The 26,924-nt window shown below is 40.5% G+C and overlaps 1 protein-coding gene across 1 annotated transcript; it reads right to left on the bottom strand.

Annotated features, from left to right (window-relative positions):
* Positions 1-8,435: 8,435 nt before the first annotated feature.
* Positions 8,436-25,339, bottom strand: cwc22 (CWC22 spliceosome associated protein). The gene is made up of 19 exons (XM_084725518.1): positions 25,285-25,339; positions 24,872-25,173; positions 22,774-23,099; positions 22,005-22,265; positions 21,244-21,372; positions 20,644-20,812; positions 19,817-19,870; positions 19,570-19,705; positions 18,479-18,685; positions 18,328-18,390; positions 18,142-18,237; positions 17,564-17,645; positions 17,007-17,067; positions 13,550-13,627; positions 12,998-13,150; positions 12,603-12,730; positions 12,099-12,200; positions 11,804-11,994; positions 8,436-9,201 (listed from the first exon to the last, which is right to left on the bottom strand). Exons 1-19 carry the CDS (start codon positions 25,337-25,339, stop codon positions 8,645-8,647), a joined length of 3,150 nt encoding a protein of 1,049 aa, XP_084581644.1. The 3' UTR covers positions 8,436-8,644.
* Positions 25,340-26,924: the final 1,585 nt, after the last annotated feature.

Here is a 26,924-nt window from a genome sequence, read left to right on the forward strand (position 1 = left end):
GTAAAGTCAAATGATAGAACAGCTACAACAGTCTGTTAAGTTTAGAAAATTACATCACTTCACTGTAGTGCAGCCTTTAATGCATACATTACATTTGCCATACCATGATATAACAATGTCCAAAATCTACACCACCAACCAAACCACCACTCCACAGAGCAAAAGTCTGTAATTTATGCTTTTCAAATGCTGTGACTACAGCAGTGCAGTGGGAGTAATGATCTTGAATGATGCGTTAATACTTCCAAGACACAATAACAGAAGGTTCTCCTGTTCTTTCCATCCTGCCAAAATTGCATGAATACAACATGGCTAAATAACCCACCATTATCAGATTCTAGTTCAAATGTTGCTAAATGTTGATTAGTGCACTGAAATAAATGACATTGTCTTTTTCAAACTAGTGTGAAAAGCTCTGACATGAGAAAGAACAAAAACCAACTTTGGCAGAAAACTGTGTTATGTAGAACCCCACTGCTCACAGCAGGAAGCTGACTGACAAAATGTTTTTAAGATTTTTTTCACGTTGAATTCTGATTGCTGTTGAAAATACCCCTGAAACTGCAAATAAATAGAAAACATTATAAATGAATGTGAAGACTTGCAACCGTAGGATCTTAAACAAGTGAAGCTCCAAAAGCAAAAATATTTGAAATGGTTCATTGAATTTTTGCGTCTCATTAGTATTTTTTTTGCCAAAACAGCTTCTTATTTGCAAAAACCCTACTGATATTTTTTTAATAACTCACATGACACTGGCTGCCACTGTAACTCAGATTTGTGTGCTTCCTGGGATAAATATTAATTACATGCAAAAACGTCCATGTAAATATTATGGATATGGAAAAAAGAGGCGTATGCAGACAGAAGGAGACTGTGTTTGTCATGTTTCTGGATTAATCTTATTAACTACCTGACTAGGCCTGGTCACACCTGAACGACGTCGGCCTAGGAGGACTCACAGGGCTCACAGTGAGCGTTTTCGCTGAGCGGTTACTTCCTGTGACATTTAGTTCTCCAGATTGTACATCTATTAATTCAATAAAGAGTTACTGAAAAGGAGAAAATGCATTTTAAATCATTTTTTAGTGTTGGAGAGCAGTGAGTAAAAGTGGATGGCGCAACAAATCTAATAAGCTCAAATAGCTTCCTCCATTTTGGACTATCTAGACGACTTCCTATTGACTAAAACTGTGAATTTCTGTTAAATTTAAGGAAAAAATCCACTAATCCACTGATTGCAGTCACTCCACTGAACCGCTGGATTTCACAGCTGAAAATGTTGGCGTGGTCGAGCATCAATAACCACACGGTGATGAGAGAGCTGAATTACTTTAAATAGAATCTGAATACAGACTCAACAAACCATCTGAACTTTGAACTTTTATCAAAGCAGAATATCTTTCAGCTCATTTCTGGTCATTGATGTTTATGCTGATGATTCAGTGAACACTGTCTACCATCTGGAAGAATAAAGTTTTTCTTGATCTTCTTAACAAATGATGGAGATTTTAATCAACAGATTACACAACAGCAACGGAAAATCCTGCTACCTGATTGGCTGGCTGGTGTTTGCTAAAATCATACAAGTGGACACCACAAACACATCTTAGGTCAACAGTTTAACCACCTTTCAGCATCAGAGATCAGGGTTTAACTGTAGGTAAAAATAGCAACTATTTGGATGCTTAAAGGATAGGTTCACATTTTTATGTGTTTTCATACAATACTCACAAACATAAAGTCAGTGGTTCTTCAACAACAATAAAAAAAATTGTAAATAAGTGAATGCCATTTCCTGCATTCTATCAATCTAGCAAATAACATTTTATTCAAACTACAATATTAATTGTAATCTAATTGCAAAAAAAAATTGTAAATGAAATAGTATTAATACACTAGCACAACCTAAAGTTTTTCTTTCCTGTGTTAAAACAGATAAATATTGTACTTGCTTCTGTCCTTTACTGTCTTTAAGGGCCGTCCACACTAAGAAGAATAATACCAATAACAATAACAATGTGAGCATCCACACTGATAAATGATAAAGTTCTGTAAACAGTGGTGCAGCGTGCTCCAGCTGTGTGAGCTCAGGAAAATGAATATTTGACCTGTTAATGCTGTACGTTGTGCAGAAACAAAAAGACATTCTTCAAAGACAGGTATAAAAGTTGTCCTTTTTAAAAGACAAATGTTACTGAAATTGTCACATGAATCGTCAGTGTAGTTAGATGGTGTCCTGGTCAAAAAGGTCATCATTGAGGACCAAACGAACCCCAAACAGACTCTAACCAAAGACTGTATGGCAATTTGTCTCAGGTAATATTATGTGTAATTTGCAGCCTCATATTACGTCATATATGAGTTTAATAAGTAGTAGACTGTACCCTGTAAATTTGGTTAGATTTTTGATTGACTGTCGGTCTTCCTATCGTTTATCAGATTGCCCTGAAAGTGATCCCATTGTTATTGTTGTTGTTATAGTTATGTAGTATCTTTTTACAAGAATACTGAGTATATACAGTATGTGTTTTTCTGACTAGTGTTTGCAGGTCTTCCTCTCAGGCTGTAAGTGTAACTAACACTCATATGAAGATACAGCAGTAGTCGATTGCAGCCTGTGAGGCAAAACGGGGGGCAAAAATACCTACAAAGCGTTAACACTGAACCTACAGTAAACGTGAAGGCACCCTAGGTGAGCAAATCAACATTTTGATCATTATTTCTCTCCTGGAACATCTAATATATCAGAACTCATCAGAATGAGTCATTTAGCTCACAGATACTTGAAAACCAGAGTTCAGACAGACAGACAGAAACGTGATGCCAGAGAGCTGAGACATTCCACACTACGATACTGACTGTCTGTCTCCCCCTGACCCCAAAGCATGATGGGAAACTCCTGGGGCTGAGCTAACTCTCTAAAAGTCCACCAGGATAAGCCCGGTGAGATCCCATCTTTTTCTGGCAGTCAACAAATCCCATGACAAAACCAAAACCAACAATTAATTATCAATTAATCTACTAACTAGTATGTTTGTGTATCCCAAAGCCTGATATGTCTTATTCATCTGAGCCAAAGAGCTCCACTGTCATACAAAAACTAAAGAGCCATAACATCTGTTTTCCACCTAATTATCAAGTGAATATGAAGTTGACTTGAAACGTTACAAAAAAGAAAAAAAAAATAACATAATGAGAATTTCTGTCAACTGGTTTGGAAAATGAACTAGGCTATGCAAAGCAGTTCAGTTTTTCCTTTAAGTTTTCCATTTCATAAGCCTTTTCTAATGTAAGAGTATTAAAATATGTTGATGGAAACATGACTATATTCTTATCAGCAGTTGGTAGAAACCAAAAACAGAGCTAAAAGAGACTGAATATTGGACTTATACTTGCCAGCTGACCAGAAACATGACTCCAAGTTAATGCTAATGTTGCTCAGTCACTGCTGGCTGTGTAAATGTAATAGTGACTCCATATGAACTGTATACAGTGATAATATGTCAGGGTTGTGTTCATAGCTTTTTTTCTCCTGCCTTAAAGTGGCCAAACAATCAGTCACTGCAGGTTTAGAATAATTTATCTGTAGAATAATTTATATTACATTAAAAATATCCTGTATCATTTTGGAAACATTTTCTGACATACACTGCAGGACATCTCTGGAAACTTTGGGATCTATATCAGAATTTAAAAGATGGAGAACGTTGAGCTCATTTCTCATCTTCTCAGTGATCCTCCACTGCTCTCTTACTTTACCCCTTTTCCACTTCTCACTTGGTTACGCCTCCATTTCTCACCTCCAAACCCCACCACCCCCCTACTCCAGCCTCCCCCCTCCTCTCCGCAGAGGGCCTTGCTGTAGTTTCCCAGAGTTCCTTGCAGCTCCCGGGTCCCAGTGGATCTTTGCCTCCATTTGCTGCTGCAGCAAACCAATCCAGTTCCTCTACTCCACAGGACATCCAGCCAATCACAATCAGCACTGCAACGACCCACTTACACACACACACACACATACACACACACACACACGCACGCACCCAGGCATCTCCCCCTCTCACCTTGAACATCACATCAAGGTTGGACAAGGATAGAGCCGTGTGTGTGTGTGTGTTGCAGTGAGAGAGAGAGAGAGAGAGTGCTGGGAGCTGGCAGACACCAGTAAAACCAGTACAAACACACACACAAAGATGTTAAAAGCAACAGACACAGAAACAGATTTTAAAAACCAACAGATTCCAGTTTGGTGCAAATTTCTGATCCACTTGTGAGAAGTGTATCGATCAGAAAACATTTTGGTTACAAAAACCATATTTGCGATGTTGCAGAGCGTTAGATGAGAAGACTGTCACAGAATGATGGTGCTCTGGGACCAGTCTTCTCATGTCTTCAAGGTGTGTCCCCTGTGACTACTCTCCCACCAGAAGTGTGTTTTTGATTGTCTGTATGTAAAACAGATAGAAGGGAAATTTACTCCAGAAGCCATTAGACTTGTGACAAGAAGTACAAGTACAAGAAACAGACGATGGGTGCATAGACGATTAACATCAGAGGTGTGGACTGATGAGTTCAAATTCGGCTTGACAAAATCAAAAAAGATTTACAACGTGACATAGACCTCAACACCAATGACTTGTGTCTGGATGTCACTAAATCATTCACAGATCATTTAATTCCCCAGATCCACTTTGTCTGAATCAGTCCAAGTTCATCCAATCACGTAGCAATAGAGAACCACGATGAACTAATGTCACACTTTTGAACAACAGTTGGAAAAAAATGATGTTGAAGATAATTTCGTTTACATACAAAAACAAGCTGTTCAGCAAGAAAAACTATTTCAGATGGAGATGCAACTTCCAATTGCATTCAACATTAGAATTTGCATAAAGAACAATAAGTCAAGGCTGTGTTGTCAAAGTGGCATCACATTTGACTTGTGACACATTATGACTTGTTTAAGATTCAAAAAGTTTAGGATTTGGGACTTGACCTTGGATTTGAGTGCAAAGACATGAGACATACTTATGACTTGCAAAGTCACACTTGATAAATGCACTTTAGATATTTTTCACAATATATTTTCGTATATGGGATTGGATTGTATTTTTAGATTGTTTTTTTTTTTAATCTGTAAATGAATCCTCTATGTGTACTTCTGTTTTTAAGCTGCTTGTTTAATCAAGTATTTTGAATTGAACCATCTGCTCATTTCTGTTGGCTGATACCTAAACAAATGTCTTAAAAATTTTCCACACTTCAATCAAATACAGCTTGGACTCAGCCAAGACATCTGGACGTCCTTTGAGCGTGGTGGACAGAGGCGAGTGTCTCACAGTTTACCTGTTTATTAAGCTCCTCCTCCTCTCTGATGTGAATTGCCCTCAGCAGCTGAGTATCAGCGCAGTGACACCACATTGTGTTGGACAAGAGACCATTTAGATCAGTCTGACACAACTGGCTTCCAGCTGGCCACATGGAGAAACCAGGCAGGTGGCGTACGACAGGAACGATCAGACATCAGACAGTGTTACCGCTGTTGGAGAAACGAGAGTCAATGAACTGCAAACATCAGCACATTCAGAGCTGACACCACCAGAGGAGACTGTTTACTGTAAACAAAAACAACCTTTCAACAACCTATATTTTTAAAGCAGTACAACCTGAAACTGGTGAGCCTCTATGAGACAGCTCTGCTGGCTGTTTTTCTGTTGTTTCACGTCAAAGTGGATTTTTGTGACAGTTTGTTTTGAAGTCACATTTGCTTTAATTAACATGACAGATTGTTTCAGTATGTTTACTGTAGCAGAAAAGTCTGTGGTGACAACAGAGCTGATTAGTCACAAGGTGTAGTGGTATCATTTGGGTCGCTAAAGTGTTTGAACATTTCAAATAGCTGCTTCTACCAGTTCCCCCCGTAGATCTTTTTTTTCTTTTACAAATTGTTTTTTCTCCAGAAGTCAGCTGAGGAAATAAAAAGTGCCATGGGTAAATCTGTGCAAACAGATTGCAAAACTGTGGGAACAGTTTACAAATCCATGAGCCTGCATTTGCAGATCTGGTTACTCTTGTGGTACTGTGCCATCATCTGGGCTCCTGATGCGTTTGGACATTTTAAACTGAATTATTGAGAGAATTGTTATTTTTACATCATTTTCTTTGAAAAACAACACAAAGTCTGTAAATATATGACAGCACATCTGCAGCACACTATTTAATTTAAAACACCGACCATGATAATGGATGTATTTTCCCCTGATCTAAAACTCTGCCTGGTTAGCAACAGTTAAAAGCAGTGCACCTGCTCAACTCCTGCCAGGCTTCACGAGTTTCACGTTGTACATGTACGACCCTTTAATACCTTTGTTCATCACCTGTGATGTGAAAAGATTTCCACATCATCAGAGAACGTCAAAGTGTGCGTCCTGGTCACAGTTATAAAGTCTTAGCACTCGATGGAGCGTCTCTCCTGCCGGGCTGCTGACAGCTCTGTCAGCCCAAGAGTTGCTCACAGCTGCCGGCAGGACAGGAGGCTGTCAGCATCTGGTTCAAAAGTAGTTTAAACTAGCAAACTTGAGTTAACGGTCAGCACTGAGCTGGTGCGGAGCGTCTCACCGTCCTCCACTTCAATGACCTCACTCTTTCCTCTCCTCAGCTGTTTCCAGCTGTTTTTTAGCTGCGTGCTGAGGTCATTTTCAGAAAACACGGTTTAAGTCTACAGCCTGTCATGTTGTTGCGGTGCTCCCTTGTTTACAATGACGCAGCTCAAAAGAAAGGGCAGTGATTCACTGACAAAGTGCAACTCTCCCTAACTGATGACTAGAGTTTTAGGAAAACTGGGTGTGCTATGGTCGTTGGAGCAGCCAGTAATTACATTATTCATGCATTAGGAGTCAAAGTAGGTGGAAAGGGGGTGTATTGACTGACTGGATTTATTTCTCTAAAGGAGGAAGGGTGATTTGACCCAATAATTATTACAGCGTTATAACTTTTTCACGGCAGCCATATTGATATGACATAGTAGGATTAACTGAATTATAGTTTTGTATTTTTCCATTAATTTTCATTTTGTTTTTGTTTTCAATTCAGTGTTATTTCAGTTAGTTTCCAGAGTGGGGCTGCTGATTTCAGTTTAATTTTTATAGTTTAAAAATGTTTAGTTTTAGTGTTCAGTCATTATTAGGTTATTTTTTCCATTCTAATACAAGATGGTTTTGTCAGGGGCAAGATTCCAAAGTTTCTGAAAAGTTATTACAACACAACTCCTTATGAACGCAACTGACTCAGTCATTTAGAAGTCCCATAAACATGCACCAACGTCTCCTCATGCTTGTTGTGTTGACAAATTTGACCTGATTGACAAAGACTTAAACTAAAGACATTTTTCGCAATACAAAATACTAGCAAACAAGATGTAGCTTGTTAATCCACAAGCAGTAAAAATGTTGGTGGATAACATTTTGAGTCTTGGACAGAGTCTAACTAACAGTATCCAATGCTAAGCTAAGCAGCTTTCAGTTCTAGTTTCATACTTGGCTCACATGAGAGTGGAGAGTCTTCTCCTCAAACACTCAGCAATAAAGTGAATGACAACATTTCCCAAAAGGACAAACTATTCCTTTAAAGGAGATATATGCGATATATTTACTGTAATGAATCATAAAATGACCATATATCTTTAGAGATCAAGGAAACGTGTTAAGTTATAATACTCGCTTCTCTGACAGCAACACAACAGTCGTGGTGTTCTCCATTGAAATTTCTAATAACTTTTTGTTTGTCCATTTCACTTTGGGTTAAAATTAGTGCCAAATGTTTCCTAAACAAGCAAGTTTCTCTTTATGAGTTTTAAGAAATCATTAAGACATATTAGATGTTTATTTATAACGGTTAAACTGAGCAACATGTTAATGGAGTCTGGCAGGCAGTGACACAGGCAGCGTCTTAACTCCGACTCCAGAGTGTGTATTTTCAGAGCAGTGGGGTTTTGTTTTCAGTGACACTGGCTTGTCTTTACATTGACAGACAAATGACAGTTATTAACAGCTGATCAACTTACTAGTCAAGAACTCAATATCGCTATAATGTGTACCTCAAGCGGAGCTCCTGTAGCTAACCCAAGCTTCCCCAAGTCTGGGGAGGAGGGGACGGGGGGGAAACACCTCGCTTCAACCATACATCGTATATTAAATAGGATCTCAACCTATTTAACATAGTCTGTGGCTCCAATGTGCGATTGGGGCTGCGGTGCTCATTTTTCCACATGCAACTGCAACATATTCTTCCTGTAAGTGTTTGAAAAGAAACTGGCAGATGCTGTTGTTTTGCTGTGGAGGACCGTCGCTGACCGACAGCAGCTTCCTGTGACATCACAGTAAAATTAAACAGTGTGTGACTAGTCAGAAGCTGGAAACAGGTGAAGTAGAGACAGATTATAAAAACATCTGAAACAACTTTAATGTTTTGGGGTTTTTTTCTTCACATTTCATCAAGAACAAAAATCAGTAATAGAAAATACAGACAGACGGAGAGTGAGACGGGTCCCTAATGTCAAACACCAGAGTGACGAGTTGAAGTGAAGAAGAGAGGGATGACAGAGGGAGAAGATGTCAGTCATCAGTCCATCACTACTGCTGCTGCTTTATCTCCTCCTCCTGTCCTCTCTGTCTCTGTTCCTGTCTCTGTTCTCTTTATTCCTCTCTCTGTCCCTCGGTTTCTCTCGTTCCCTCTTCTCCTCATTCTCCCTTTCTCTCACTCTGTCTCTGTCCCTCCCTCTGTCTCTCTCTCGGTCCCTGTCTATGTCCCTCTCCCTCTCCATGTCTCTGTCCCTCTCCCTCTCTATGTCTCTGTCCCTCTCTCCATCTCTTTGTCTGTCCATTTTTCGTCTCCTCTCGTCCTGCTGCTCCTTTTCTTCCGATCGTTCATCGCGTCTGCTCCGGCGGGTGCCCTCACGTGCACGCTCGTCCGCCTCACGTGCACGCTCGCGCTCCTCCACCTCACGCGCACGTCCTTTCCTGTCCTTCCTCGCCTGCCTGTCATTGTCACTGTCATCCTCGTTGTCCTCGTCATTCTTGCGTCTGGCTCGCTTGTTGTCAGATGGTTTGTCCTTCTTCTTCTTGTCCTTGTCTTTCTGCTTTTTCTTCTTCTCCTCACTCTGTTCTTTTCTCTTCTTCTTCTTCCTGTGTTTGTTGTCCGAGTCTGGAAGACAAGGGGAAAAAATAATCACTCTTCTACTACTCACTCACTCATATGTCAAAATCTTTTTAAAGAGGAAGCTAACATCCGGTCTTGATGCCTGAAATTTCACCCAAAAGAAACCGTTCAGGTCTTCATAACCCACAATCCCTGAAGCGGGAAGGCAACCATCTTTCACAGCAAGGCATAGTTAAAGGGTAGCTTCTGTCGTTTTCAACCTGGACCACATTATTCCATGTTTGTGTGTCCAAGTGACTAATGGGGCCAACTGTTTTGGAAATTTTGAAATTGACGGAGACCTCTGCACCCATCAACCACCAAACAAGCTGCAATAATCCCTGCAGCCAGCACTCTGTTTTGGTCATGTGTCCGCTGCCTTTGATACCATTTTGACTAATCAAAGGATGTGTTGGTATCTCAGGGAAAGCCCTGCAATGGTTTGTGTCATATCTGTCAGCTAGACACTTCCTGATATCTTTGGGTAAATAGGAGTCCTCATCTGGTCCACCGTCGTATGGGGTTCCTCAGAGCTCATTACTCTGTCCTATTCTTTTTTCCTCATATGTGCTTCTCCTGGGCCAGATAATAAGTCACTTTTGGTGTATTCCCTATAATTGTTACACGGACAACACCCAACTATTTGTTTCAATAAAACCAAATGACCTCAGCAACTTAGACACTATCCACAACTACCTAGCTGCTATTAAGGACTGGTCGACACTCAGCATCCTTTTTTAATTAATTTTAGTTTCATTTTTAGATTTTATTTGGGTTCCCAAACAAATAAAAGACTGGAGGAAATTCTGCAAATTTAAGATTTACATTACTTTTATAAAGTATTTATAAAGTATTTAAAATGTGTATATTGTTTCAATGATGAGAGGAAAAAAACAAGAGCCTGTTAATCTGAATGCACGTTTTTGTCTCACTCTGTCTCCTTTGGGCTAAAATGCTCTATTGATAAGAGGAAATAAAAACAATGAGATGACCGTTAACACAGCTTAAATTTGATTAATTTATTTCTTATTTCTGAAATTTTAATATGTGTATATGTTTTCAATAACATGTGAAGATAATATAGTGATACAGGGCGATGGGAAAATGGTGAAATGGTCAGGAAGGTTAATTTATGCACGAATAAACTCTTTATATTGACTTGGGTTACACTGCTCTAGATCCCTGTAGTGAAATCACAATCCAGGAATCTTGATGTTATATTTGATCCTCATTTGAAATGTGAACACTATGTTCACGTATTAATAAAATCCTATTTTTTCCAACTAGGATATATTGCGAAAATCAGACCTGTATTATTGACTTTTCACTTAGAACGTGCCATTCACACCTTCATCTTTTTCTGTCTCAGCCTCTGCAGTGGCCTTTTCATTTGCCAGCAGTTCCAGTACGTCTCCTGCTTATTCAAAATGCTGCACTTTGTAAACTGTGTTTTAAAAGGGTTTTAATTACGTACTAATATTATTAACTTCACATCGTGAACGTAGGTCCACTGAAGTGTTTGTTTATAAGTGACACTGACAGGTTCAGACTGTCCCTGACAACATTGTGGAAAGAGATTGACCATTTTTGGAATAGCAAAATCCTTTTTTGTTTAACCAGAAAAAGGCGATGTATCTATATCTATCTATATATTTTGTGATATTAAAAAAATCTTTAGTTAGTCCTTAGTACACGTCCGCTGCTTCTCTAATGTCTGACCTTCCTCTCATTCCTCTGCTATATTTTCACATCTAACTCTGTGAATTCAGGGTTTGGAAAGGTGAACCAAGATGGCTTTGGTGAGTTTTATTTTGTTTCTGTCACGTTTGAATGAAGTGTGTTTTACACTGAGTCTGGTGGCTTTAATAAATCAGCAGTTTCTAAGTTAAACAAAACAAAAGTAGCTTTTTCATATGAGGTTGATGTCAAAAATAAACCCCGTCTTTATTTTGGAGATCTTTCATGCTTTTATTACTTCACGTCTTAACTAATGCAAGTCTCCCTCAGTCTTTCCTGGTTTTCCTGCACTCGCCTGGTTCAAAACACAGTCATCAGTACCGAGAGGAGACCATCATCCCCCCGGTTCTACTGATTTATTTGAACAGAACTGTCAGATCTTCACCATCTATTATCACAGAGCCTTAGTTCTCTGTCCCATTCAATAACGCAGAATTGCACAAATCTTGGTGTCATTTTCAATCCTAAGCACGGTTCAGACAAACATGTCAAATCAATGATTTAATCCACCCCAGAAACATTTCAAGGATCAGACCATTTCTTTCTGCCATACATCTGGAAATTTTCATCCATGTCTCCGTAACCAGTCATTTAGATTACTGTAATTCATTGCTCTCTGGCATCAGCAAAAAAAAAAACCTTCTCCTGTCTCCAGCTTATCCAAAACTCTGCTGGCTGAAGTCGGATTCCAAGAAACATGACCACATCTCACCCATCCTGGCTTTCTTATACTGCCTTTAAAAATGAGTTTAAGATATTAATGATTACTTACAAAACCTTGAGAAGCCTAGATATAGATATAATTAATATCAGTCTCAGACCCAAAAATCCACTTTCGGTTGGACTCCACTTTAAACAAAAATGGATGTACCTGAGCTGCTGCTGCTGCTGGAGGAGGAGTCAGAGGAGTCTGAATCTGAGTCGCTGGAGGAGTCTGAGGAAGAGGAGTCAGATGAGGACGAGGAGGATGAAGAGGACGAGGAGGAGTCAGAGGACTCCACTTCCTGGTTCTGAGTCATGATCATCTTGGGAGCGTTCTTCAAATGTTCCCTCAGCTCGTCCCTGAACAGAGAAAGAGTGTTACGTGTGTGAAATGGACATACACACACACATACACATACACACACAGATATTTTTATTCTAGTATGTTTGCATGTCTGCCTTACGTCAGTCCTCCCAGTCCAATAGAAGTAAAGAAGTTGATGGCGAAGCGAGTGTTTCTGGGATTATCTCGAGGAAAGAGACCTTCAAAGAACGGCTGCAGAGTCCTGAAACACACACAGAGTTTGTGAATTAAGATGATTCCCATACAAGTTAGTTCAGACCTCCAACCATCTAACAGCTGAAACTAGCTGCCAATAAAGCATTTTCTTAATACATTCTCCTCTCAGTATTGCTGTATTTTCCTAAAACATTCATCTTCATACTAAAACCAAGCTGGTACTTTTTACTACATGTAACTTATCTTTGTTTAAACATCTGTTCACATTTTATAGTCCATTACAATATGACAGACTCATGAATCCTAAAATATAGACAGAAAACCTCAGTGACGTGTTTCAGTCTGTGTGTGTGTGTGTGTGTGTGTGTGTGTGTGTGTGTGTGTGTGTGTGTGTGTGTGTGTGTGTGTGTGTGTGTGTGTGTGTGTGTGTGTGTGTGTGGTTTCGTACGGGTCTTTGAGCCTCTGATTGAGTTTGGGGAGGCCCATGTAGGCACAGAGCTCCTGGAAAAGGATCTTCACAAAGATTCTGCTGGATGACGTAGTGGTCTCTTCACTCATCCTGATAGACTCCAACACCTGGTCGAGAGACATTCACAGACACAGAGAGAGCAAGAGAGGGAGAACAGAGAGAGAGGAGGTACCATGAGAACTATCATCTAGAGAGAACGACCAGCTTCATGTGAGATAATAAGTTTAGTCGAGCTGAAATGGATTTAATGGATATAATAGCTGTGTGTGTGTGTGTGTGTGTGTGTGTGTGTGTGTGTGTGTGTGTGTGTGTGTGTGTGTGTGTGTGTGTGTGTGTGTGTGTGTGTGTGTTTCTGTGTGTGTGTGTGTCCTTACACTCCAGGGCACAGAGTCTGTGTAGAGCAGGTGAGCGAACAGTCGAGCCACATTCCTTAGTTTGTTGGTCTCCAGTCGGTGAATTGTGTCGTACTGCTCTGAAAAAATCCCCTCAAAACTCTCCATGTACTCCTTCTTCAGCAGACAGAACCTCTAAACACATAAGCGTGCGCGCAAACACACACACACACACACACACACACACACACACACACACACACACACACACACACACACACACACACACACCAAGTGTTAACAAGTGCTTTCACTTTGCTGAGTTTGTAGTTAAATGTAGTTCATCAGTGCTTCAGTTGTTTTTTGTATTAAATTAATCCCTAGCTACTCTGATTATCGATTAATTGGTAGTAGTAAGTAATGTTTTACGAAAAAATGTCAAAATTCTCTGATTGCAGCTTCTTAAATGTCAAAATTTCCTGGTTTCATGACTCCCATATGACAGTACTTTTTACATCTTCAGGTTGTGGCCAAAACAAGACAGTCAATCTGACAATCTGTGTGCATGTGTGTGTGTGTGTGTGTGTGTCTCACCCCAGCCAGGAGACCAAAGAACTTCTCATAGGTTCTCTGTTGAGCGCAGCAGTCCAGGATCATGTTACACAGCTCCTTCTGTTCACACAAACATACAATATCCGATTTATACAGGGAAAACATTTATACAAAAATCACACATCATGTGAGTTCACATCATGTTGATCAGCTGTGATCTGATTGGATATTCTCTGAAAACTCAGTGTTAAAGGTGCAGTGAGCAATTCTGTAGAAAGAGAGTTGATTGTTGAGTCTTACTCCCTGGTGTTAAACCCTGATGACCAGGGATTAAGAGTATTCTACAATACTGTCAAAGGAGGCCAAAGTCACCAAAAACAAACCACCGATCCCAGCTTTAAGTGGGGTTATGTGAATTATGTTTCCACTGTTATATCTCTTTCTCTCACTCAACCAGACTCTATTGGCAAAATCAGCAAATTTACTTCTCAGAACTCAGGAGTTCCTGATCTCCCGCTGCCTCGATCACTTTGTTTGTATGCTATTTACTGACTTTGTTGTTATAAAAGGTTAGTTCAGATTCACCAAAGTCACACAACAACACAAACAAACTAACAGATCAAGGTTGCAGTAGATCAGCAACTCCTAGGTTCCTAGTTGTGATAATCGATTAATTGGTTTGAGTATTTTTGTAATTTTGAAAAAATAAATCTTTGATATTATCTGGTTTCTTAACTGCAGTGACAGTTAACTGTAAACATTTGAGTTGTGGACAAAACTAGACATCTGAAGAGGTAATCTTGGGCTTTTTTGGAAACACACTAACATTAACATTTTTCACAATTTTCTATTTCCTATAGACCAAACAACGTATTGATTAATCGAGAAATTAATTGTGCGGTTTATAACATCTACCCTTTGTGATTTATTTATATTTAACAAATCAGCACAGCTACAGGGATGCAATGTTGCTTCGGTCCACAGGAAGAAGACGATAAGAATAATGCTGTGACTGTGATCTCACTAAGTGGTACGCTGGAAAATGTGTGTAAACGTGTAAGAGCAGTTCTACAAACACTGTTTGACTGATTCTTGGGAAACTGGGCATAGGTCAGACCAGAAAATATCAGCTGTCTTTTTGTTTACATAAAATGTCTTCAGATGTCTTGATTTTGATGTGAGAGCTTTAATAAAAATGTGTTTTTCTTCAATAAACACCTCAGTCGGTGCGGCTGCTAAGTGTGTGTCTGGGTGAGGGACTGTGAGAAGAATGTGCCAGAGGACAAACATCTTTGTGTGTGTGTGTGTGTTCCAGCTGTTGTGTTGAGTGATTCAGTCCTGATGCTGATGAAAGTCTGGCTGACAAGGTCATCAGTTCTGACCTCACACACAGACACACACTCACACAGACACACACACACGCAGTTGGCTTCAGTAGTATATTTTTATAGTGCTGCTGTATACAGCAGGTGTTTCCTCTCACATGTTTGGTGGCTTCAGATTCAGCTAAATTTATGATTCATCTCAAGTCACTAAAATCACTTTGTCCTCTGCATAAAAAAACATGGACATGAGCAGGGGACAATGTCATAGTGCGACAGATGTGACACCTCCCAAAACATCTCTAACATGAAGTATTATTTGTTAGTCAACTAAAGCACAATTAATCAGCAAAATTAGGGCAGAAAATTAGGGTTGCAAATTGTGTTCTTTTTTTTCTTATCCAACAGTTGAAAATGCTAACAATCAATTAATCAATTAATGTATTCAGCAGATGCCCCTACCAGATGAAACCATGTCAAACGAGGCGCAATTAATGGAATTTCTAGACTATCAATTAATTAATTTTTAATCATTTAAATTCTTAATGGTGATTAATTGATAAATGATTAATCATAAACATCCCTACAGCAAATCCTCCCAATAAACAAGCTGGAACCAACATACTTTGAGCATTTCCACTTGATGAATTACCTAAACAATGAGTTCATTATCAAAAATATTCACAGCACTACAGCAACACCAACCAACGTTTATTTATCTAGTGGTAAATTACATGGCGTACTCTGTAGAAGAAGACCCGCACCCTCTGCGTGACTCATCTAAAGTAACAAAAACACAACAGTTCTTGTTTTCAAGTGATTATTATACACTACTTAAAACATACTTCTGCCAATAAACACCTGTAAATCTTACAGACTCAACCTTTAAAAGTGAAAACATAGTTTGAAAAACAAGTATGCAAGCTAACTCTGACACTGCTGATCCAATCTGCCACAGACATTTGCCATTTTAACTGACAAAAATCAACAGTTATGAGTTAGAAATGAGACGCTACTTTGTCCATCTCAATCTTTAGAGGCGTCGCAGAGCCACACGTCATCAGTGTGAAGGTCAAACACACAAGTTGGTCCTCACAAAGACACAAACATTGTCCTCTGACACATAATGTTACAGGGCTTTTTATCTCACTCACACACACTCACTCACACTCACACACACACACACACACACACACACACACACACACACACACAGATAATGTATACTAAGAAAGAAAGAGACTTATTTTAAGAGTAGTGTGGCTCCTTTAAGAGACAGAACTGTGTGTGTGTGTGTGTGTGTGTGTGTGTGTGTGTGTGTGCACGTATGGAGTGATTGGACAAGAGAGAGAGTGAGTGAGCAGGTATTACAAATGACAGTGAATGCAGCAGAGCAGAGAATCGGGTCTACGGCGAGCAGAAAGTCATCAGTTTTAGCAGTAAGTGTGCAGTGTAAGTCATGGTTGTCAGTGAATAAAGGCTGCAGACCAAGTGAAGCTGAACCCTGAGGCACCCCACAGGGTATCAGGACAGTTTAGACAGAGTACTGGGGCAGTGGGTTTTTGCTTTAAGGAAACAGGCTTAGCTTTACAGGCTTATATACGGCTAACTAATAGTGTTTGTTATTGCTTGTCTTGGTCAAAGATGTTGCGCTCGTCTTGCACTCATGCAGGGTCAGTGTCCCTGAAACCTGGCTGAGCTTCTAGTCTGGGGAGGAGGGGGCCAGAAAGACAACTCGCTTCAACCTATTTAATACACTGTCTATCTGGACTGCAGTTCTCATTTTTGAACACTGAGGTTTTCCATACTGGTCCTTTAATTATTACTCTTTCATTACTGTTGCTGAATTCAGGTCTAGATTTTATGTCCAGCTGTTGTCATTCAAACACTTCTAGTTACCAAAGTGTGTGTGCTGTGCGTCATCTTGTTTTATTCATCCAAAGTTCAGAGACACTGGTATTTTGAGATTTATACTCAGAGGAAAAACACACTCCTCTCAAGAGGAGAGGGAGAAAAAAAAGACAAGATTTCATCTTTATCCTCATTAATGTGTGGGTTTCTGTCACTGAAGCCATTTTACATCAGCCAAGTGTTTCTGTGTGTGTGTGTGTGTGTGTGTGTGTGTGTGTGTGTGTGTGTGTGTGTGTGTGTGTGTGTGTGTGTGTGTGTGAACTCACCGTCTGGCTCTCAGGAAAGTCCATCTTGATCAGTTTATGAGCACACTCCTCAAAGTCCAAACTACAGAAACAATCAATCAATCAATCAATCAATCAATCAGTCAATGAATGTCAAAATCAGCTTGTGTGTGAAACTGTGTGTTTTACTGTTTGTGTTTCTGTAAGTGTGTAATTTTCCCAATCTGTTTCAGTGTTTCATCCTGTTCTCCAAACCTGTGAACTGTGCTTCAAAGAAACCATGGTAACTAGGCTACACGCACACTCACACACACACACACACACACACACACACACACACACACACACACTCACACACACACACACACACACACACACAAACACGGAGCCTTAAACACAACTTTAAATATTAGTTCAGGTCCATTAACTCAGAAGGAGCTGTAAATAACTGCCAACACCCTAAGAGACAACTGATACCCGACTGTGTGAGTGAGTATATCCAAGAGTGTGTGTGTGTGTGTGTGTGTGTGTGTGTGTGTGTGTGTGTGTGTGTGTGTGTGTGCGTGTGTGCGCGTGTGTGTGCGTGTGTGCGTGTGTACCTGGACTGTATGGCGAGGTAGATGGTTCTTCTGAAAGCAACCAGGTTGACTTCTGTCTGATCAAAGATGGTGACTTTCTCATCTAAGAGTCAGACAGACAGAGAGAGGGCATCTTTAAAATCCTCAGTGACACTGTTTGGCCAGTTGTGCCTTGTGATAAAATCCAGTTCATAGAACAATATTGAAATAATGATCACTATGTAGCTTTTCTACAAAATCTGAATGAAATATCAATTATTAGGCTCTGCTTGAAGCATGATCCCCTGATTTTTTATGGCTTTTGTCTATTGTTTGTTGTGTTTGCTTTTCATCTGATTTGGGATTGTTTCATTGTTTTGTTATTTTTGTTGTGTTAAATGTTAAGGCTTCAATAACAAACAAACCTGTATTTTTTCATGGTCTGCACCTTTCCAGGAATTGGTGTGCATTCCTCCCTCCTACCCATCTTGAAAATCACTGACAAAGCTCCTCCAGAACTGTTTTCACATGCTTAGGAGTTAAATAAGTGTAATTTCCCTTTAATGTCCCTAAAAAAAAAAAAGACCCTTCCATTCAGCAGGTCGACTCATCTGTCTCACCTCCTCCCTCCTCCTCATTCTCATCTTCTTCGTCCTCCTCGTCGTCGCTGCCGTCTCCTTCCTCCCCTGAATCGCTGCTGCCCTCATCCAGGATATCTGTCAGGATGTGACAGGCGATTGGTTAAACTGTGAAGGAGGTAACAGCTGATTGGACGGTTATAATGTGAAGTTTGTGTCTTTTCTCACCTCTTTTAATAGCTTTGTATTTCTCCTCGTTCTCCAGGAAGTCCGGGTCCATCTTAAACACATCTGGGTGAACACACACACAGAGGTTAGGGCTACATGTATAATTTATTTCTTTGTGTCGAAGAATTTCTCCTCCCCCTCTGCTTCTTACTGAGGACGTCCTCTGTGTTGTACTCGTCGTCCAATGGCAGCATGTGGGTGAACTGGTCTTCCTCGTCCACCAGGTCCAGGCCCTCTGGGATCACTGGATGATCTTTGAAACCATCCTTCCTGATGGCAAACATCACCTCGATCATGTACTGGACCCTCTTATCAATGGCCGACTCATGAAGGACGTTCCTGAGACGCTCAAATATGGCTGAAGGGGGAGACAGGCAGAACTTGTAGACACTTGATAAATTATGCTCATATATATTTTTTTTTTATGTTTTTCATTTAGAAAAGCAGAGTCCCCGACAAATACTGTTTAGTATTTAAAGGGATAGTCCGCATTATTTAAAGCAGTGGCGTATGAGCTACAAATAGACCGTCGGTGTAGATGGCGGTCTGCACACCCCCATGTTGAATAAGCAGAGAGGGGCACCAACACAGAAACTAAAACTAAAACAATCTGCTGTGGACAGGATCAGCAACAAAACATATTTTAGCCACTTAGAAAATATAAAAATCAATGTCAGTTTAATTGTGCGCTACTTTCACCAGTTTGTCTGACAGTCTTTTCTGAAGGAAAACCACCGCAATATAAGACATCTCTCTCACTCAACCAGACTCCTTAGTCAAAAACAGCAATTTTGCCACACAAAACTTGGGAATTGCCGGTCTACTGCTGCTTTGATCTGTTAGTTTGCCTCATTGTGTGGCTTCTGTGAATCTGGACAAATTTTTTAAACCACCAAAGTCACACAACAACACAAACAAACTAACCATTTGAGGCAGGATAAGACCAGCAGGACCTGTCTACTGCAAGGTTAAATTCTTGACTTTGCCACTGAAGTCTGGCTGGTTTGGTTGATTGGTTTAGCTATTAAATTATTCTAAATATAGCATACACATCAAATGATGTTGATTTTTTTTTTAGGCAAACCTTTTTTAGGTGGCTAAAATATGTTTTACTGCTGACCCTGTGTGTCAACCACCATCTACTGTAGGTAATACACTGACTATATAAAGCTACTCCATACAGCCCCACTTCAAAAAATCTGCACTATTCCAGTTAAGTTTACAGTTGTAGCTACAGTGTACCGTTTATTCCTCGCGGGGACACCTCAGTCAGCTTGAGTCCACACTCCTTCAGGAAGGAGATGGCGACCTCCACGCTGTCGTCAGTCGGACGCTCCAGCAGCAGAGTGAGCATCTCCAGACACAAAACCTCATGGGCCTGAAGCGACATCAGAGCAGACAGAGAGAGAGACAAGTAACAGATTTCATTACAGCTGAACATAAATACTAAAAAGCTCCATCAGTATGTAAGTCAGACAACAGGACCTACCACATTCTGGTTGATGAGGTGAGCCACAAACTTTGAGGCTGTCAGGCACTGTTGCTGGAAAACAAAACACAGACTGGTGTTAATACATCACTAATAGAACTGCTCACAGAGCTAAATACTGCTAGTATGTATAATGAGAAGACAGGTCATACAAATTTGATGTGATGAAAAACAGATCTGTCGATTTTTTACAGCCACTTTAAAAGGCACAGTTCACCCAAAAATCTAAAATTCACATTTTACCTCTTGCCTTCAGTGCTATTTATGGTTCTGGATTATTTTGGTGTCAGCTATACAGTTCTGGAAATATCACTCATAGAGATGTCTGCCTTGTCAACCTTATCTCCATGCTAGCTAGCTCAGTGGTGCTAAGGGTGAGGATGCCATTAATGTTTACATCCTCCACTGTCACAAGCATGAGCCTCTCATCCATGAACAGATGCATGTTTCCTTCTGCACTGTGGTACTTGTGGCAGGTGACACTCCTTTTTTAAATGTATCTTTTGGCACTTTGAGCACCACAAGCTGAGCATCATATAGTTCCATTATATTCAAGAGAAGGCACCCCAGCCAATTATTGAGTTATTAAACTTAAAATGTGCCCAAACATTTGCCTTTTAAAAAAATAAAGATAATTCTATTATGTCTGAACACTGCACTGTGTACTTGTGGTTGACCTCTGTCCTTTGTAAATTGATTCAGATTTGCAGAAGAGAAGAATCGATTTTTTCACCCACCCCATCAGTCACATCTTATAACCACACTGCCTGCACTGTGACAGCCACAAACGGTCATGCAGACACATAAACAGACACACAGGCAGGTACCTTGAGGTTGCGGCGGTAGCTTTTCCTGAAGGTCAGGATGAGGCGTTTGAGGATCAGCTCTCCAATCTGAGGGAACTTGGAGTTGATGATGGCAACGACAGCGGCATAAACATGAGTGAAGATTGGAGACGCTCCCTGAGCCTGCAGCACAGAGCGAGCCAGCAGACCCCTGACAGAGAAACCAGTAGACAGTCGCAAGGCTAGTCAGAGACACAGTAAGTCAGGCAACACATAACCTTTACACTTTTGCGCTTTTTCAGTTTAATTCCCATTAATCAGTCTCACTAATCAGGAAGTGTGAGTTTAACAAAGACAACAAATCAGCTGATAGGTGTCCAAAAATGTCTGCTAGCCTTTGATTGTGCTATGTTTGTGTTTACCTATCAATCTACATCACTGCATGCATTTCCCTACTCATCTGAAACAGCTCAAACAAACTCAGTTTCACTTTCAGTGTAACATCATTTCTAACACTACACCCTCGCGTAATATGATTTTTATGAAGTAGCTGCCAAGAAATCTCAGTTTTGCTCTCAAAGAGTTTTTTTAGTTGAATACTGAGTCTTCTGTGAAGTTGTTTGTTGGTGTGTTATTGTTCACCTCCCCCTGACGATGTTCTCCTGCAGCAGCTCCTGGATGATGTTGACGATGTTCGACACGTTCACTTTGTTGATCAGACCATTGATGGACTTCTTCAATGCTTCCCAGCTCATCCTCTGATAAGCCAGGCTGCACAGGGGAGGGGGCATTAGTAACAATGCACACAGATTATATAAAGTAATTTAAACACGCAGTCAAAATTTCAGGAACACATTCCAGGTCTGGAATCAAAACCGAGTCCCAGCTACAAATTCAATTAAAAGGGCTGCTCAGAGTTTCGCTGTTGTTTTGTTTTATTCAGTTGGGTACAGGGAATGTTTGCCAGGATGGTGCATTCAAGTGTTGGTAAGATTTAATTACCATATTTACATTGTTATTTTCACAATGTTCATGTTTGCTTTCAGTTAGTTCTCTAGATTGTATTTTACCACATAAAAGCATTCAAATGTCAGATGTCAGAGCATCATTGAATGCACCATGCTCAACTGTTGTACCATATAACAATGGCTCTATTTTGACAAAAAAATAAAGGTCTTCATAATGAGGTAAATAAATGTTTACTATGACGGATTAACTATCTGGAGCAAGTCTCAAATTTCAAGTCTACATTCAGAAATTTTCATCACTGAAAATAAAATCCATTTACATACTGAAGGATGATTTGAAAGTCACCAGCATGATTTGTAGTTGAATGAATTACAACTAATAGGATGCTGTCTAATCTTAGCATCTATAAAATAAATAATTAAAAGCACTTTTACCTGCTCTTGTCCGTGATTTGCTGCTGCATCATGCGTAGCTTAGCGGGGGGGATGTAAGCACCACCAGTCCTTGTCAGGATCGGGTCGAGCTCCTCCTTCTTCTTCTTGACCGGCGGCTCGGCGGCTGCTTCTGGCGCCTTGTCCCTGTCTGTTGGTGGGGAGACTGAGCGGCCTCGTCTCCTGTGATCTGACTCTGAATCACGAATGGGCCACCGGTCAAAACGCCCGCCTCTGTCATCACGGCGATCGTCATAGCGATCCCTGGGCAGAGCAGAGAGAGTTTTTGATACAGGTGTAAAAATGGATAGGGAGACAAAATAGGTCCATAACTGTAGCAGTTGAGACCCTGTTGTGACCCCTAAAAACATTCAGCTGGGAGCACATGACAGTGAAGGGTTAATTTATGTTTTGCCAGTACATAATTTCCCAGATATTTTAACTTATCCACAAATACTGAATGTAAAGGTGTCTGCACAAGGTAGAGTGCTCACTCTGGTCACTGCTCAGGATGAGGGGAAGGCTGAAGCATGTAAGGAGAGAGGACAGACCTGCTGGTCTGTGTGGGCTCTGCCAATTTTGTGCCATGATACACCTATTCATGATGGACTGAATCTGTGTGCTTGTTTGTTTTGTTGGTGAATATGTTGAGCGTGTTTAGTGTAAGGTGTGTGCAGAATTACATTTTTTTTAACATATTGATCATCTACTTTAAAGTCACTTACTAAGATTACTGCAAGACACTCAAAAGCTGTGTGGGTCTGTCTGTTACCGAGTATAGCGTCCTCTGTTGTAGCGCTCCCGGTCTCTCTCTCTAGACCTGGATCTGTCTCGTCCTCTGGATCTGGACCTGTCTCGCCCTCTAGACCCAGACCGATCTCTTCCTCTGGATCTTGATCTGTTTCGTCCTCTGGAATCCGACCTGTCTCGTCCTCTGGATCTTGATCTGTCTCGTCCTCTGGACCCAGACGTGTCTCGTCCTCTTGACCCAGACCTGTCACGTCCTCTGGATCTGGATCTGTCTTTCTCTCTGGACCTGGATCTGTCTCGCTCTCTGGACACAGATCTGTCTTGTTCCTTGGACTTGGACCTTGATCTCTGGAAAACAAATAAACAAAGAGTGTCAGCAGTATTTTTTCTGTCTTTGCATGTTAAAATGATCTAGATGTGAATCCAGGATGGAGTTGGATATGAATTCCTCAAGCAAAACTGGACAACAGAAAGACATGTGGCCCTTTTCCATACACAGAGCTGGCCTGGCTTGACTCAGTTTGACAGAGGAGGCTCGTCTTCAGGTAACACTTTTATTACGAAGCAGCACAAACAGGAAATGTTTTTGTTGAGAGGGGGTTACATCAAAGTAACTGACAAGCTGAAAGCAAACATGAAACAGTAAAATAATGCAGATACCTGAAAATACCAACCACGTCAAAGGAGAGAAACAACATTTCAAGGCATAAAGATTCTGTTCGAAGCTACAACAGTACTGCAGGTTGAACAGACTTTAAGAAACATCTCTCCTGCACACACATGAGCTGAGTATTACAATGCGCTTGTTCGAGGGGAAAGAGAGGAAGGTTGTCACAGGTTGGCTGCGGCAGGTGAGACGTCACCGCAGCTCGCTTGGAGGAGGGTCAGGTTCGCTTTGGCCCCCCTCCAGAGTAGGTCTATCTTGGGCATGGGTCGGCATGCTTAAAGTGATAATGGAAATGCAATTTTGCGCAGTATGTTTGGCTCAGTGTGCCCAAAAGAACCAGTGGAAAAGGCCCAGTGATACCATTTTAAAAAGTCTGAGTTTAGCTGAATAACAGGGACAACACAGCAGCTTCAGTTCAACTTAGAGTCAGACTGGGTAGAGCAAGAGCTTGTGGGTACCTGGGGAGTTCATGTCTAAGAGGACAGTAAGGGACACACTTACTGTTCTCTTCTATTTGTGATTCTGTCACTCAACATGCTGTGTCTATTCAGTATTTTTCTCACTTGTCACTGGTCTGTTTCATGAAACAGCCCGGTTAACTTTGCTTGGTCGCTTGCTTCTCTATCTCACAAACATGTCTTGATGTCAAGCCATGCTCTGTTGCCATGGAAACATACTGCAGAACTGCCAAGTTTGAGAGACCAGTTATTCAGGATCGCAAAATGTTTAGTGAGGCCTGATATGTCTGGAGTCTGAATATGCTAAATCGTCCTCTCTCTTCTGCACAACTCAAAACAACCCCAGCATCATCCAGTCTTGAATCTGAATTCTTGAATGAGCCAATAACGATTCACAAAAAGGATATTATGCAACACTTTTCTTAAAAAAAAAAAAAGGTGTGGACTCAGAAAGATCATCTCTTTCAGTCATTATTTATGACCCACTTTGATGTGTAGCTGCATCTGCAGAGTCAGGATGCTAACCATCCAAAAACATCTGTATTTGACTCCTTTGGAATGAGATGCAACAATAAACTCTCTTTCTGGTGCATTTAAGACCAATGTAAAAAACGCAAATGTAAATAGCGAGTTGAATTATACATATAGCACTATTCAGTTGTCAATTTGCACCACTTATTATAGTGGGCACCGATACCAATATTGGATCACTCCCATTGCTAAACATTATTGCTTATGATACTTTTCGCACACTGCTGTCACAGCAACATTTTCCTTTTCAGACATATTATTCCTGCACATGTTCAAGTGTAAATGTATACATGGCCAAAAGAAGTAAAAATTTGTTTTAGCAGCAGACATTTTTCTATCCCTGAACCTGATTGTAGACAACAGATTTCTCCTGCTACGTGTCCTTTAACAGCAGAAGGTTGGCAGTAATCAGTGCATGTAAACACATTAAATGTGAGTAACATTCACATTTGTCCTTTGCTTACTTTGATCTGAGCCACACTGCTCCTAATCTTCCTCAATGCCCCGTGATGTTCATCCTCATCATCACTGCTGCTGCTGTCTGAGCTGCTGGATGCAGAGCTCCTGGAGTCAGGGCTGCCTGCAGGGCTCCTGGAGTTGGGGCTGCCAGCAGGGCTCTTGGCTCGGGGGCTGCCCGTAGGGCTCCTGGCTCGGGGGCTGTCTGCAGGGCTGGCCTGAGGGGAAGGCCTCTCTTTGGGGTTTCTCTCAACCGAGCTGGTCTGTTCGGGCCTCTCTGTCACTGGACTGGACTCGTCTTCTGAAGGTCCTGAAGACAGAGGTGCGGAGCAGGGTTATCAGATAAATATCAGAACTACAGTTATTAACACTGATACAGTTACTTCAACAGCAGAAAATAGTTACAGCAGGTTTTACTCACCACTGTGGTCTCTCTGAGCAGGACTGAGACTCGGACTTCTGCCTGGAGAGTCCATACCTGACAAAACAGACAAACGCAATCATGATATATATATATTAAGTACAGCAACAGCCATCATATATCAACAAATTTGTCAAGAAAAGAAGAAAGACTAGGTTGATGAACAAAAAGACGTTTTATAAGCAATATTTCACATTTGAGCTTATCTTTGTCTAATCCCCAAAAAAGACCAAAACCAACGTGTCCATCTCTGAATACTATCTGACTTCCCTACCCCGTCTGTGGCTCTCAGTCAAAACCCACTGAGTCCTACTTAAAATGTAAATTTTTAAAAATGGCTCAAATATATTGTTTCACTTTTACATAAGGCTGTGTAGTCTCCTTAAACAGCTGGCTGCTGTAGTTTTTAATCAAATGTTGCTCAAACAACAAATGTTTGGAGACAATTTTCAGTGCTAGATTAATACTCACACGGTGCTCTGGCGAGTGTATCTAACAGCAGGAAATGTGTAAGTGTGATCTTTACTTCAAAAAGATCTTTAATGTTTCTGCATACTTAACAAGCTCTTATCTTCATCTTGAAAGGTCACGACAGTGTAGTACTTCACTTTTGATGGATTGGGTTCACAGACTTGCTGCTCTGACAACAATCTGTTCCAAATTATCTATGGGGCTCCGGTATTATTGTTAGGAGCTTCAGGAAACACTACCTAAGTAACTAAAGAGCTTATTTAGATGTGTCACAGACGTAGAGGAAAAGCTAACACAGCTAACACAAGTCAAATGATCGTATGTTAGATTAAACACAAACAAAACAAATGAGACCGTTTAAAGTAGTCATTTAAGGTTACTTTGGAAAGGTTAATAAATGAACAATATGAACTGAAAGTACAAAACTTTTTCCAGCGAACGTCTCAGTTTTATTGCCATGTGTGTTTGGATGAGCTAAAGTTAGCTAGGCTGCTAATCCTATTTTATTTCCAGCTCTTTAGCTATTCGCTGCTAGTTATTTGCTGGGACTCTCTTGTCCGCCTCTGAAGAGACACTCTGACTTCTTACTTATTCATTATCTTCTTACCTTTCAGATCTACGACTTTTTGTCCCTCCGTTAAATCTGTGTCGTTCTTCTGGCGGAAAACTTCCTACGATCAACTAAAACACTTCCGGGTCACAGACAGCTTCCGGATTTCACAATAAACGTTCGAGTATTTGTACAGAGAGGCAGTTTTTGTATCGCCCTCCCGTGGTGATAAATACCTCCTCCAAGGATGTTGTGTTCTAAATGTTCTAAAGAAAATTCAGTTGTGCTTCCTGCATCAATTTTGTAGTTTGAACATGTTAAAAAGTTTCATTCTGAAACAGGCTAAGTAGTGGCATAGATATATATATGAGTTGCAAAGTACAAATGCAAAAAAAGAAAAGAAATAAGAGTGTTACATAGGATAATGACAAAAAAAGAATAGATACATAGAGAAACTTAGAGAGGATGAATATTAAATGTGTATAAAATAAGAGCAGAATAAAATATTAGCAATTAAATACTGAAAAGTGTTGACATTTCAGTGTAAATGTTAGCAGGACTGAATAAGTATCAGTTGAAATGAAAGTGCTGAAAAACACTGAAGATTCCCAGTTGAAGT

The sequence above is a fragment of the Lutjanus erythropterus genome, chromosome 8 (assembly GCF_056507025.1).
Source record: "Lutjanus erythropterus isolate fLutEry1 chromosome 8, fLutEry1.hap2, whole genome shotgun sequence".
NCBI lineage: Eukaryota > Metazoa > Chordata > Actinopteri > Lutjaniformes > Lutjanidae > Lutjanus > Lutjanus erythropterus.

What these genes read in the sequence shown, in the direction of transcription:
- cwc22 (XM_084725518.1), bottom strand. Translation starts at nt 25,339, where the DNA reads ATGGACTCTCCAGGCAGAAGTCCGAGTCTCAGTCCTGCTCAGAGAGAC. An exon ending in GAATGAGGAGGAGGGAGGAG is followed by an intron (nt 17,646 to 18,141) that starts GTGAGACAGATG and finishes TCTGACTCTTAG; the next exon opens with ATGAGAAAGTCACCATCTTT. An exon ending in TACCTCGCCATACAGTCCAG is followed by an intron (nt 17,068 to 17,563) that starts GTACACACGCAC and finishes TTGTTTCTGTAG; the next exon opens with TTTGGACTTTGAGGAGTGTG.